Source organism: Nesoenas mayeri (assembly GCF_963082525.1).
Source record: "Nesoenas mayeri genome assembly, chromosome: 12".
NCBI classification, from domain to species: Eukaryota; Metazoa; Chordata; class Aves; order Columbiformes; family Columbidae; genus Nesoenas; species Nesoenas mayeri.
In genome coordinates, this window is record NC_137547.1 from 8,514,048 (window position 1) to 8,529,110 (window position 15,063).

At 50.8% G+C, this 15,063-nt stretch overlaps 1 protein-coding gene across 3 annotated transcripts in view; it reads right to left on the bottom strand.

The window, feature by feature from the left end:
* Positions 1-15,063, bottom strand: part of ACSF3 (acyl-CoA synthetase family member 3) — a 59,427-nt gene that overhangs the window by 20,044 nt on the left and 24,320 nt on the right. For all 3 annotated transcript variants that reach the window (XM_080352303.1, XM_080352304.1, XM_080352305.1), the window contains exon 8: positions 5,661-5,787. In XM_080352303.1, the coding sequence (XP_080208429.1) occupies positions 5,661-5,787 (127 nt within the window). The remainder of the gene's footprint in view (positions 1-5,660; positions 5,788-15,063) is intronic.

Below are 15,063 nucleotides of genomic sequence, written 5' to 3' on the forward strand. Positions count from 1 at the left end.
AAATACATGGGTTTTATTTTGCTGTGTCCTGATGACCCTAAGACCTCCAGCCCTGGGGCAAACCTGATTTTATCCCCTTATCGCTCAAGGAGAAAGAATAAACACTGAGGCAGGATGCAGAAAAAGTGAATTCTCACTCCACCATGTTAGAAGCATGTGTGTATAAGGAACACTTTGAGATTATAAAGGAATCTTTACGCACAGCTGATACACTAAGCACCACGCCATCTTCACATTTTTACTTCTAGAAACAGCTCTTAACTGAGGGCTGGGTGGAAACGTGAGCCCAGCACAGGGCTGGGCTGGTGTCACCAGAGAGGCTGTGCGGTTGTGCCACAGTCCCTGTCCTGGCCCACGAGATCCAGAGGAAAATCAAACCCTTCCTAAAGCAGCACGTGGAGATGTGTTTGGAGCATGCTTGGTATATTTTTTGGCCTCTCTCCATGTAATTTGCAGGAACGTGGGTGAGTTCTGCCATCCTGTCCAACCCATGAGCTTAAACTAGGAGAGACTCAAAAAGCAGCTCCTCAGCCCAGCCTTGGAGGGAGCCAACGCTTCACCCTGTGGGCTCACCAAACCCTAAGTCACATCATCTGCAACACATTATAATGAAGGAATAATTTTTTTTTTAAAAAGAATTTGCATTAACTGGATGTGTGACTAGGAAAGACACTGCAAACAAACAGAAAGCCTGCAGATTAGGATGCTAATGAAATGCATTTCTATTTATAATCTGCCTTGATCAGACTAAAGTACTTTCTGTTTCAGGTGTCGGTGCTACACCCACGGATGTAAGCAATTCCCCTGGCAGGGAAACACCTGCTTGTCTCTGGGGACAAACAAGTGCCAGGGAGGTATGGGCTGCGTGTCACTTGACACTTCTCCTGCCCCTTGTCCTTGGGGACCAGCCTCAGAGCAGGAATGCGCTGTGTCTGGCCAAGGATGACCTGGCCCAGATGCCTCCTACAAACATTTCTTCCCCTGACTGGGCATTCACAGCTGCAGCAAGAGCTGGTCCCGTTTCGGAGCAGCCCAGGGTGCTCCCGGCTAAGCCATGGCTTGTCCTTGGTGCCTGAGTTCATAGATCACCGTGGAAAAGCCTGAGCTGAGAGAGCGGCACGTTCAGCAGCCGCAGATGGATGCTCTACCCGAGCCTGGCAGCATCCCACAGCCTGCCAGAACTGACAGCTGCTTCTCATTTCTCCTCGTGATGTCTTATTCCATTCAATTTTTTTTCTCTTCCCCTGGATCTTCCTCTTTCATTGCAGAACATCAAGAGATAGAAAGTCCACTCCGGTCTCCTTTTAAAGCCTTCAACAACAGCATATAGGAAGTCTTTTGGGCCACAGGAATTATTGTTACTGGGAGTCTGGGGGGTCTGTGACCTGAGTAAAAGGATCTAACAAAAAGTCAGTGATAAACCAGGACTTAGCATTGTGAAAAACAGCTACAGGGCTGTTTTTTAAAATGCAGCTTAAGGAAATAAACTTAAAAGATATGAGTCATCATTTTGAAATGTGCATCAAACAAGTTAAATAACTCTTACTTTCTTAACGACATATTAATCAAAGTGCATTGATTCTTGAATCAGATTCTACTACCAACAAGCTTTCTATCTTCTCCATCCTGATGCGTGCATTAAGAGAGTTTTATTCTGACAGATACAATATAGCAATCAATAAAATCTTATTATATGGAGCTGAGATACATAGATTTGTTGCAGGATTTATGCACTACTTTCAAACCCAGTGCTATTTCATGTCTCAGCCTTAACCTGTAATTGAAAATAAATCTCCCTCAATACACCAGATTCTAATTTTCTGGATGTATGGGCAAATGTGAATGGAAGCTGGCCTTTCCTCAGGGAGAAGTCTGCCTTCTGATCGTATCCCTGCCCCGTGCACACCACTGAATTGCCACATTCCCCCAGAGAAGCCCCTGGCCTGGCCCCACGCGCAGCTCCGTCACCCTCCCAGACTCTCCATCCCCTCCCTCATGCCTCCAAAGGTGCTCGGTTGCTCCCTTCTGGGCAGAGATAACGCAACGCGACAGTGGCAGAGCCTGAGTGACACCAGCATCGCATGCCTGGGATGGATGAATACAGCTCAGGGAGCGGGATGTCGGAGAAGCTGGTGTTTGTCTCCTGCTTCCTCCAGCTCCTGGGGTTTACTTGGTGATTGTTCAGGGAATCATAGAATAGTTTGGGTTGGAAGGGACCTTTCAAGGTCAAGTCCAACCCCCTGCCATGAGTCAATCTTCACCAGCTCAGGTTGCTCAGAGCCCTGTCCAGCCTGGCCTGGGATGTCTCCAGGGATGGTTCATCCACCACCTCTCTGGGAACCTGGGCCAGGCTCTCACTACCCTTAGCGCCAAAAATTTCTTCCTTCCTTACTGTTTTCCTTCCCTCCTTCCTGCTCAGCAGCACGTGAGTGTGCTCGGGGGCTGCCTGTCACCTCGCGGGGCTCAGGACAGCTGGGGAGGTACAGCAGGGGACAGGCGGCCGCGGGCGCTTTTCCTTTGGGGTTGTCTTGGCCTCCCAGGGCTCGGTGCCACTTGGATGTGTGACAGCAGGTGGATACCCAGCAGTGTCCCTGGAAAGGCCTGGAGGGGACTTTGATCTAAGCAGCTCTGTCAACAGCGTTAATACAATAAAAATAATCAAATTCACTCAGATGGAAATGAGAGAGACGGAGAAATCAGCAGACAATGGTGCAAATCGTAGGGAATAAAGAGGACGGGAGCAACAGTAAATCACTTACACAACACCATGAGTTCAGACGCTTCACAAAGGAGACACAAGCTTGAATCCATCAAAAAGTCACCACAGCATTGTGCCTTTTTGTCTGCTTATTTTTTCCTATAACACATACACTCGTACTTGTTCCTTCTCTAACTGGAGGTACAATCCGGGCACGTTTGCCGAGGGATTTCTGCACAACACACACAGCGCCTGCCTCTCATCCTGGGGGAGAAAACATGGGTTTGCAGTCGTTGCACTAAGCGCCTGGTTTTTCCAAGATTTCCCCAGAAAGTGAGCAGGGAGCTGGCGGACTGTGCTGTGAGACAGTGCGGGGTGGCCAGAGGCTGCATCGCTATTTTTTCCTCTTATCATGGAGGGAACAAACATTCCCCAATGCTCAACATGAGGTTGTTTTCTTGGGGAAGATAGTTTCATGGGAGAAAAGGAGATTTTAATAAAGGGGTTGTCAGTCAGAAAGGAAAATGACTACTGCCATATAAGTGTTGCCTCTTTTTTCTTTCGGTTCCTACACTCTCTGGAAAAAGCCCCACGATAACTCAATTTACAGGAACAGCAACCAGAAACAGAACTGGCCTGAGGAAGGTACTGGGAAAATAAATCACATGCAGTCAGAAAAGACTTAAAAACGAAAGAATCCTTGGTGAGCTTTGCATTGCACAGCTTGGCGAGTGCCAACCGCGGGACACCCCTTCCCGTGTGCCCTGTCACCCCCGAGCAGTCACCTGCCAGGGACACGTCCCTGACGAGGAGCAGCACCAGCAACACGCCGGGGGTCCCCTTGCAGTAATTATTTTTCATTTGCTGAATTGCCATTAACTATGAGAGCTGAGGAGATATTTGCACTGTCTCCACCTTCATGCTCTCCAAACCTTGTCCCTGCCGCAGCTGGTGCACATTCCCCATGTCCCTGGGGGATGTGGGGACCCGGCCACCGCCTGCGATCACACCATCACGGTTTTAGGTGACCTTAGATCACGTGGTGGGGACACATGAGAGTCCAGCAAGGAGAGGAACGTTAGCACAGAGGCAGACACACATTTGCCAGGGTTTTGGGAGCACCATATGCACACGGCCTCACCTTTAAGCACTGACCTGTACGACCTGCAAGGGGCTGATATCACAGATTATCACCCGGCAGCATCCAGGATTTGCCTTTTTTGGATTCTGCCAGTGTGGTTTCCACTCCAAAGTTACCCATCACTGCTCAGTGGCAGCAATTCACCCTCCAGATCCCAGTTGCTGTGATGGGACACAGCCTCCCCGGCTCCCTGAAGTGGTTTTTGATCATCACGGGGACATTTGCTGTCTCCGAGTGATCTTGAAAGGCTGTCACCGTGGTGGGGACACGCAGGGTGAGTGAGGGGTGACAGAGCTCGCTCACGGCACTGTTGGCTAAATGAGGCTTGGGAAAAACATAGAAACACAGCCCCATCAACCCGACATCCGTGAGAGACGGAGCAAGCGGTCAGGAGCGGAACGAAAGGAAAGAAAGGCAGAGTGGGGGAATGTGGTTAAAAGCTCTCTGTCCTCCCTCAGCAGCTCAGGGACATCGCGGACACAGCCTGGTCGGGTTTCTGCTGCTGGGGAGGTCGGCCAGGCACCCCCCAATGCAGCCCGAGCCCCCCACGCCTGCCTCCGCTCCCCCCCCTTTATTTCCAGCTCTGAGCTTTAATCAGCTAGCGAAAGGGTTAAGTTTAATTTATACTGATTTCTATTTAATATCATTCTCTCCCCGTAGGAGCCGGCAGCTGTGAGCTGATTGTAGTCTCTCATTATGCAGTCTGTATCACTAATGGCCTGTGACAAAGGCATGCCATCTTCCCGGCCTTACCCCCGAGAGCCAATTAAACACACATACTCCCTTCCTGTTTGCAGCGCATTACAATGAAATTAAACTGAATTTCAAAATCATTTTCTCCTAAAGACATCTCTTTGCAATAATTAATGCATGCTATTCCTTTGCATCTGAAATATTCATCAGGAGTGTTGACGAAAAAAAATTTTTAAAGCTGATTGCCCTGCACCCCGCACATCGCTTGATGATGCTCGAGTCCCAGCCTGCGGTACCCACCCGGGATGGGGACCCGTGGTGACACTGCCAGCAGGGCAGTGCCACGTCTGCTTCGGGATAACAATAATAATAAATCACAGCTTCTTCAACAACCACAAATAAATAAGATTACACAGAAGGTATCAGAAATCCAGCCTGACTGCAGATCGATGGTGCTGCTGACACACAGTAGAAGAGGGGAATGGAAAATAGAATCACAGAATTGCAGGATGGTTTGGGTTGAAGGAATCTTCCCAGCTCCCCCAGTGCCACCCCTGCCATGAGCAGGGCCATCTTCACCAGCTCAGGTTGCTCAGAGCCCCGTCCAGCCTGGCCTGGGATGTCTCCAGGGATGGTTCATCCACCACCTCTCTGGTCAACCTGGGCCAGGCTCTCACCACCCTCGGGCAACAATATCTTCCTCATGTCCAGCCTGAATCTCCCTCCTTTAGTTTTAAACCATCACCCCTTGTCCTATCACAACAGGCCCTGCTAAAAAGTCTGTCCTCATCTTTCTTATGGGCCCCTTTTAAGTCTAGAAAGGCCACAATAAGGTCTCCCTGGAGCTTCTCTTCTCCAGTTGAACACCCCAACTCTCTCAGTCTGTCCCACAGCAGAGCTGGTCCAGCCTCCAATCATTTCTGTGGCTCCTCTGTCCCCTCTCCAGCAGGTCCATGTCATGGACTTTCATGCCCTGTCGTATCTATTCCGTTCAGGAACAGTCTTCAGCCTGGTATCCCCTTCAATTTATTATCCCATATGGTGGGTAGGATTAGACTTAAGAGTTCTCCTCCGAGAACTTGCTGTCTCAGCCACAGCAGCTCCCCTTTCCCCCTTCCCCTGCAGTACCTGTTTTGAACCAGCCGTCAGGTGTGAAGGCGTCCGCAGTTTCTCTGGGGCGGTTCCAGTACTCACGGAAGACTGAGGGTCCCTTCACCAGCAACTCCCCCTCCTGCCCCTCGAGACCCGGGGTCACCTAGGACAAGCAGTGACACGGTGAATGTGAGCAGTTGTCTCTGCAGCCACATTGTCTCCACCACCTGTCCCCAGCACCACGGCTGTGGGGACAAGCAGGACCCAAGTGTGTGCCCTCCAGCCTTTGCCAGCCTGCCCACAGCAGCACCTCCTTCCTTGGGTGGAAGGGCTCACCTCCGTGCCTTTGATATCTAAAAGCCCTGAAACTATCCATCCATGTTACATGAAAAAAAGAACTATCATCCTGGAACCACAGTCATAGAATTGTTTTGGTTGAAAATGACCTTTAAGATCATCAAGTCCAACCATTAACCCAACCCTGGCACTATCCCATGTCCCTGAGAACCTCATCTCCATCTGTTCAGTCCCTCCAGGGATGGTGACTCCACCCTGGGCAGCCTGTTCCAATGTCCGACAGCCCTTTGGGGAAGAAATTGTTCCCAAGATCCAACCTCAACCTCCCCTGGCACAATGTGAGGCCATTTCATCTCATCCTATTGCTTGTTCCTTGGGAGAAGAGCCCAACACCCTGCTCAGTCCTGGTGGGCTGACACCTCCCAGCCACTGGCAGAGAAGAGGAGAGCTCTTGCACGCAATCATGCAGTAAATATTCTTGGAAAAGGGATGGTCTTTTCCGAGCCCGGGATGGCCTGATGGAGACCAGCTTCACAAGAGCTCTCTGCACCGGCTCCCACCCTAGCACCCACCAGCCTCTGGAAATCATTCAGGAAACCCCCATCCCCACTTGCTGCCCCCGGTGCCTCGGCACAGTCCAAGCAGTGGGATGCTTTGGGGCATCACAGAGCTTCCTTTGCAACCTCCAGGCACCCCCATCAGGGCACCCACCTGCTCAGGGTGCCCGTCTCCCATCTCTCTTTGGCCAGACCACCCTTCCCTGGGGTAAGCGCTCTTGGGGGATGGATGAAGCTGGTCACAGAGGCTGCATCCCCAAAGACCCCCCTCATCCCCGTGTATGTCCCCAGAGTGCTGCTGCCCTCCAGGCCCCTATATCTTGCAGCAACGGTAGTAAGCTGAAAGGGTGAGTGGGTAGCTCACCCGTGGAAACAGCCACGAGCTGCCACGCTTGGCACTCGTGGGAACCTGTTGCTGGGCTGGTAAGGGTGAAGCTCTGTCCACTGCAGAGAAGGGACACGCAGACCCCTGTTTAACACCAGCCAGGAGATCAGGTCCTGCTCTGATGTTGAAGGCACCACTACCGCTTATCCTAGATGTGTCCTCAGGGATGGGACTGTCCTCCTGCCCACCGCAAGGCAGGGGGAGGTGGGGATGATGCGCCTCCATGACTGTGCCATGCTGCTGTCTGCTCTGTTGACAGATAGAAACCTTTGCTTTCCAAGGCTGTCAGCGTAACACTTTATTTTTTTTTTCTCCCCAAGGAGGTGGCAGGAAACACCATCTGATTTGTTCTCAGGGACACGCAGCTCCTCTCAGGCTCACGGGAAGGCGATGGTTGTGGTGACAAGTTGGTATCCTGCAAACCTGTACAGGCAGGTTTTCTATGGCAACAAAACAAATATCCTGCTGTTACGGAAACCGGGGAATCGCGGGAAGGTCACAGACGTGCCTGATGTGGCACAATATCTCATCTCCCCTGCACGTACGTGACTCTGTAATTATATATATATAATTATAAGGATGCTGGCTAAGAGACGAGGCACTAGAGAGGCATGAATGTGGCACCGCTTGTGAGAGAGCATTAACCTCAAGTTCTTTGCAGGAAAGACGTGCAAAGCCACGGTGGGGATGGAAGGTTGCTGTGAGATGCACCTGTACACACCGCTCCATCCCTTCGCAGAGAACATTCCAGTAACGGGAACATCGAGCCGCTGCAACATGGCCGAGATCCACCTGGGACCCCAAAAGTCAGCAATGCCAGAAAGGTGGCCACGAGGGAAAGCAGGAATGGCAGAATCCGTGAGCAGGGCAGACTTGTGTCTCCGCACAGCCTTTGATGGAAACAAAGCTTCTCTAACGGGAAATGCTTAGAAAGCTGCTTTTAAGGCACAATTTTTGTTTGATGTCATTTCTTCCTGATGTCCTGTCTTGGAGGGTGGGGGTGACACAGTGTTCTGTGCACATACAGCCCAGGCTTTTCTACAGAATCACCTAAATCCCTCACCGTGTCCCAGGCTGGGCTGAGCCCCCAGAGCCCCGCCTGAGCATCATCCCCTCTCCCTGGAAGGTGTTGCAGGAGAAAAAGATCCTTAAAGCTGATAACAGGAGTTTAGCTGAACAAGGACAAGGTGAGGATGGTGCTGGGGATCTGCAAGAAGGAGCCTGAAGACCAGACGATCCACAAGCACAGAGAAACTCGGGGTTCAGGGAAGCCCAGCAAGAACCCGCTAACAGCTGCCTGAGCTTCATCTCCACCTCCTGCCAAGATTTTGTCTTATGCTTTTTAGCAGTGAACACAAGAATCGGTGTAAATTGGGCCGCTCCAAACGCCTTCAGCCCCAGCCTGCCCCATGGAGCCCTGCACAGGTGTTGCACCATGTCACACCATGTCCCACCAGCACAACCCCGTGCCGTGCCCTGGAGCGGAGCAGCGCAGCTGCCCAGGGATCCATCCTGCACAGCATTCACCTGCACACTGCGACGCCTTGTGCGAACCCAGCCTTGAACTGCCTCCAAACTTCTTGTCATATCAGCTCCAATTTTGGCAGCGGCTCAACCCACATCTTATCTCGAGCAGAGCTCCTTGGCAGCAGGCACCTCCCTGTTGTGTAATTTAATGATGTTATGGCTGGCTTGCAAACAGTAAAACAGAAAGGCCGTGACGTTATCTTAATAGGATTTTGCTTGCTGAACTCGAAGTGTCACTGGCACTGCTCCCCAGTGTAGCAGAGGGGACACAAACCACCCCAGTGCCAGCAGCTTCTGCTGCTTGCAAACAGCATAAATTAAAATTCAAAGTTCAAGGCATTTATCTCCTACAACCTCTTGCATCTGATCCCTGCTGAAATCTCACGTACACCAAGCTCGCTGGCTGCTAACCCACTTGGAAAGCGTTTGTTTTTTGCAGCAGCAGCGTGGCTACCGTGTTTTTCCTTTCTCCATCAAATCTCAGTGGCACCCATTGTTGATACAGCAGATCAACGTTGCAAGCAGCTGCTGAAAGCTTCGGATTGCTAATTGCACAGACATCCTCTTCTCCTAGTGCCATATTTTAATGCACATTTCAACTGCTTTAATGCATTCGAGCAACTTTAACACCCTGGCGCAGCGTGGCCCCGAAGGTTGCTGTTTGATAGCTTTCTGCTGTAAAACTGACGCGGCGAGTTGAGCTGGGCCAGCCGGCGTACTAGATAAGATTACATTTTCCACGCATGAAAATAAAAGGTTGTAATAAATCCTTTGAAGGACTAAATCTGGGTGATTATAGAATGCATATTTTCCCTGCTTCCATTTTACCTCTTTATTAGGAGGAAGCGAGGGTGGTTTGTAAAGAGCTGGGAATCCCCGCTTGGCAAGCGGCCCTGCGATTTGTTCAAAGTGGCCATTTGTTTTCTTGCGGTCTCTGATATTCGCTGCCCCGCGCTCCTCCGGGAGCTGCGGGAGAGGAGCTCGTAATGGACTTTAATGGAATTAGGGGCTTTTACAGAAGTGGGTGCGGAGCGGCGTCCTGCGCTGGGAAGCAGAGGAGGGACCATGGATTCTGAAGCAGAAACATGTGGAAGGCACAGAGTGAAAGCTGGAAGGCGAGGCTTGTATGGGGAGGCGATAAACTTATTATAGGATTGGGAGGAAGGCAGATAAGCTTTTAGGAAAAAAGCCCAAATACAATCAGGTTGCAAACAGTCGGTTTCAGGGGGACACATTTAACTCCTACCAGACCCCTCCTTCTCCCTAAAAATAATAATCTGAACCTCTGCTGTCCTCGCTCCATAAAAAACAGTTTCCCCGCAGGCAGCTCCCAGCATCCCGGGCTGGGCACCATCACTGACACAACCAAGTAACAGCAAACCCATTTCATCTGGGGGAGGAAGGTGGCGGTTCTGCAGCCCTGCCTCCTCCTGAGCTGCCCCGCTTGGAAGCGCTTGGCATTTTTCCCCACCTTGTAAAAAAGTGATTACTGTGATCAAAATAATTAAGCAACCTAGCCTTTTAAGTGACTAATAGAAGGCAATAATTGATATGTGTGAGGTTTATGGAAGCAATGGAGCCCTTTTAGCAGTTCTTGCAGAGTAGTTACTTTTTTCTGTTGTTTCTTTTTGTTTGTTTTTTAAGCATACCAGACCATGGAAAATAACATAACCAAGCCTGAAGAGCCATCCCAGCTCCCTGCAAGCACCCTGGGGTTGAGCTGCACGCTCCCTGCCCCTCACAGAACCACCCACTGACCCCTGCAAGATTCCGGGGGGCCCAGAGAGCATTACGATACAGCAAAGCCTTTCCCCAACATGGTATCTGACAGCTCAGAATCTGCTTTTCCAGCCCAAGGCTCACATTACATCCCATCCTGGCGCGGTGGGTGACAAGAGAGACGAGGACACATTCACCTGCCTCCTAAAAGGAGCCTGGAGCCCAATAATCCGCTTGGCAGTGCCTTTTAATCACTGTCTCTCTGCACCGTATTTGAATGGATGTCCTAGAGGTTCGAGGCTTCCAGAGCATCACCCAATTCCCAGGCAAGCTGAACTCTCACGCACATTCATAATTAAAAATTCCCTGCTACGGTGCGTGTTTCTGTAAAAGCATTATCGTTCCTCCGAGCTCCGTGTCCTGCAGCATCCTGCAGAAGGCAAGCAGGAGGCAATTTAGGCACAGAACAATTTTCCTCCTGCTAGAAAAAGGCAGATTTCTGCTCCTCAGGGACACAGCACAGAGAAAGGAAAAAATAAAACCACCAAACCTTGATCAGAAAACCCCAAGCCCAGACTGTAATCTATGAGGCCACATTTCACATCTGTTTTTGCAATGTTAACTTTTATAAAAGGGCTGGGAATAACACAATCAATTTACTTTTCATTTTGGAAGGCTATAAATTTAAAAGCAAGGCTGATGCACAGTGGAGCTGGAACACTGAAATTTACTTTCAAAAAAGCCAACCCTCTACTTACAGCAAATGTTGCTCCACTGAAAACAAAAGCGAGCATACATATTTTTAGGCAATACTGATTTTTAGAAGTCACTAGGCTGATTGCCTCCAGATGATCCCAAAAGAACCACAGAAAACAACCTAAGTTTGGGAAAGGTCAATCCTCCCCACAGTTGCTCCATGGACCCCAAACTTCTTGATCTATATTAACACCATAAATTAGACACGTCACACTAGTCCAGAAACGCCAACGGCCTTCCACACCGCTGTTCTCATCCCTCTTGTTTGCAGGCTTCAGAAGATAATAAACGAGGTGAGATGTCAGCACATCTTCCCACTCCCTCGGCTCTCCTCATTAGAGCAAAGCTCCTGACATGCCCTCGCAGCGCCCGCCCCAGTTTTGCGCTCGGGGGCAGGCAGAGGACCAGGCAAGGATTCAATTAGTGGCCCACCTTCGGTTCGCTTTTCATAAGCCTTGCTTAAAAGCCGAGGTCAGGGAGGCTGGGATGTGCTGTGACTGCAGACGATCGCGCTGCCGAGAACCTCTAATTGCTTCCCCGTGCTGAGCCAGGCTGCAGCAGCCAGTGTCTTCTCCCTCTGGCTAGAAATGCTCTGGGGCAGAGATTGTCCCTTTTTCTTCTGGATTCTGCTTCTGCATCTCCCCCTCCACATCCAGGGCTCTTTGGCAAACATCTCCAAGATGTGCTACAGCAGCAACAGCCTCCAGGACCTGATGGAAGCCCAAGCAGCACATCATAGAACCATAGAATCATTTTGGTTGGAAGAGACCCCCCAAGATCATGGGAGGAGGCAGGTTCTAAGTGCGTGGGCTGAACCCCCAGCTCAGGACTACTCAGATGTGAGGTTGCAAAAATTGAGCAGAAACAAGCACCAGAGACTGTGTGGGGAGAAACCCCGCTTCCATCCCACAGCTCACAGCACCAAACACGAACGCTCTGGTGTCCCAGGCTCTCCCGGTACAGGTAAGGAGACAGAGAAGGGCTGAAGACCAAAACCAGCCATGAACAGAGAGGAATTCACCTGCCCCACGTCCCTTGTGTTAGGAGAATCAAGACTGCCAGCCTGGAGAAGAGGACCAAGGACATGTGTCCCAAGTCTTCCTCCTCCTACAAGGGGCAATGAAAGCACAAAATGATAATAAAGAGATTAATAGAGGACATTGAGGGTGCTGTGGCAAAAGTCCACTCGAAGGAAACACTCAGGGAAAGAGGATTCTTCTTGAGAGATGATTCAGTTTGAGTGTGCAAGGAAATAGTCTTCTGGGATCAAGGCTATTCCTGTGGTAAGAAAAGTTCTCTGCTGAGAAACATGGGGACATGATGCAAACAATCTCTGCCTCCACTTTTAGTACTGGGAAGAAATAAAATACAGCTATGGCGACAAATTAAAAAAAATAAAAATCAGAGGACAGACAGAAAGAAGGAAGGAGACAAATGCATATGAGAATGCAACTACTGCCCGACTGAGGAACTGGATGTGATCAATGAGAAGCAGCTAAAATGTTTACAAAGTAATGAAAGCAGCCTGGGCAACAAAATGGAGAAACTTGTATTACTTGGGCAGGACACAAAACAAGACACCGAGGAGACGAGAGGAACATGGTGAAACAGAAATTGTAACTGGAATATACACAACTGCAGCGTCCAACGCTGCGAGGGCTTTGGAAGGAGTTTTTGGAAGAAGCAGCAGCAAATGAAAAATGGGAAAAAACACAGTGTGAGTTTTCCAAAGGTGGATTGTGCCAGAAAACCTGAGGATTAATGTTCCAGATCTAATCCAGGCTGCCTTGTACAAAACATTCCCCACGCTGCCTGCCTGGGAGGTGGCTACTGATGGGAGAGATCACAGGGCTGAGGGCAAGAACTGAGATGTCGATGAAGACCCAGGCAGAGGAGATGAAGCCCAAAGCATCCCATGAGTGCCTCTGGTAGCCAGCCAGCCTTCAGCTCTCCACCACTCACCTTGAATTTCACCCCAAGTAACAGTCTGATCCTGAATCAGTGACTTTCTCTCCCGGTGAAAACATCCTATGAGGCTCCAGCACCATCCAGCACGTCCTGCACATACGGAGCAAGCTGCTGATGGGAGATGGAACTGGGATGCTGGAGGTGGGGGTCACCATCCAGAGACTTGTGGGATGTACCAGTGCATGAGAATGGGATGCAGCAAGGACAAGACCAAGGAAAATTGCACCACTGGGAGATGTTCTGAAGTGTAGGAGCAGTAAGGATGAAGAACAAACTGTTTTAGGCTGAGGGCTGGTTGGGATAGAAAAGCCTCCAAGACAATCTTGGCAGCTCAGTGGTGACAAAGTACCTTCGCACCGTTTCTCCAGAGATCTGGGGTGAACGTGAGTGAGGTGGAACCATTCCTAGTCCCCTCCACAGGGACATCAACAGCCAAGACGTCCAGCCTTAACAAAGGGCGACGGATGATCAGAGGGATGATCGGAGGCTGGACCAGCTCTGCTGGGAGGACAGACTGAGAGAGTTGGGGTGTTCAGCTGGAGCAGAGAAACTCTGGAGAGACCTTAGTGCAGCCTTTCCAGACTTAAAAGAGGCCCATAAGAAAGATGAGGACAGACTTTTCAGTAGGGTCTGTTGTGATAGGACAAGGGGTGAGAAGAAATTGTTGCCCCTGAGGGTGGTGAGAGCCTGGCCCAGGTTCCCAGAGAGGTGGTGGATGAACCATCCCTGGAGACACCCCAGACCAAGCTGGACGGGGCTCTGAGCAACCTGAGCTGGTGAAGATGTCCCTGCTCATGGCAGGGGGGGCACTGGGGGAGCTGGGAACGTCCCTTCAACACAAACCATCCTGTGACTCTATGGAGGCAGCTGCCCCGACACCCGCGGAGGTGCTGACACCACCAGCAAGTGCTGGCAGATGGCAGAGACACCGAGGTGGGTACTGCAGGCACCAGAGGCCAGGAGATGCTGGTGGCTTTTGGGAGGGATGGCCGCAGCCGAATCGGTTCCCATCCAGGACGACAGCTTGCATATGGATAAACAACAAGATAATTACAACCTTTGAGGGGGGAGAAAAGCCCATGGCTGCAGCATCCTCCTGCTGCCAGCTCCTGCATCCCATCCATCCCGCACGGCTCTCTTCGCAGCCTCACCACGAGCAAATTACTCGCCATAAAAGCCCTGGCTAGAGCACAGCATTAGATACAGCTGTGAAACCATTTATCTATTGATAGACCCCTATTGTCACGGACCGGGGTTCGGCTTTCACACGCACAAGCAATTTGGAAACGGAAAAAAAAAATCCAACAAAAATGACAACCCAAAAAAATCTAACAACCAACAAACAAACAAATAAAGAAGGAGAGAGACAATACTCGACAGCTCGCAGGGTTTCCAGGCCTCTGCCAGCTGGGAAGCTGAGCATATGAAATATGCATCGCACCAAACAAAGCAAACTGAAATGTTCGGTGCTGGAGAGCTGTAACCCTTTCCTGTGCACTGGAGCCAGGCACAGGGAGAGCGAGATCCCCGGGCTGCCAAAAGGGGAAAAAAGACCAAGAGAAAAAGCATCCAGGGCTGTGGAGCAGGAGGAGCACTGGCAGCTTCCTCTTGGTAAAAAGCCAGATCCTGTAGAACCAGAGGAGCCCAACAGGCAGCTGATTGATGCAGAGTGATGTTCAGGAGCTGCTCTAGAGGCGAGCGGCTCCAGGAGAGATGGCTGGGATGGCCGAAAGCAGGGAAAGCTGCTGCTGTCCCCTGATGTCCCCTTCCACACCTCTGCTCTGTATGGCAGGAGCAGCACTTCTCCAAGCATGTGAAGGGAGAAGCTGGGGGACACTGTCAGGTACCAGCACTGTGACTATGATGCAGACGGACACCTCCTGCCCTGTCCCACATCAGGTTGTAGAGCATCCTTGGCTGGAAACAGACTGTGCAGTGAGGGGATCTCATCAGGCTGGAGAATCTTGTTTTGGTGTTGGCAGCGATGGTGCAGCCCCATCCTCCTGCCTGTCACCCAAGAGGAATCATAAAGCCAGGCCTGAGCAGGGACAGGACAAGGGAGAAAGCAGGACACGGACAACAGCCTGAACGCATGGCTCTGTGTCGGCTCAGGAAGCCAGCTCACAGCACCAGCAGCAACAATTAGCAAGGAAGTGGCATGAGAACCAGCTGGAAAACCCGAGCAAACCAACTGCAATGGAGCACAAGGCTCATGAGAGCTTCAAGGAGA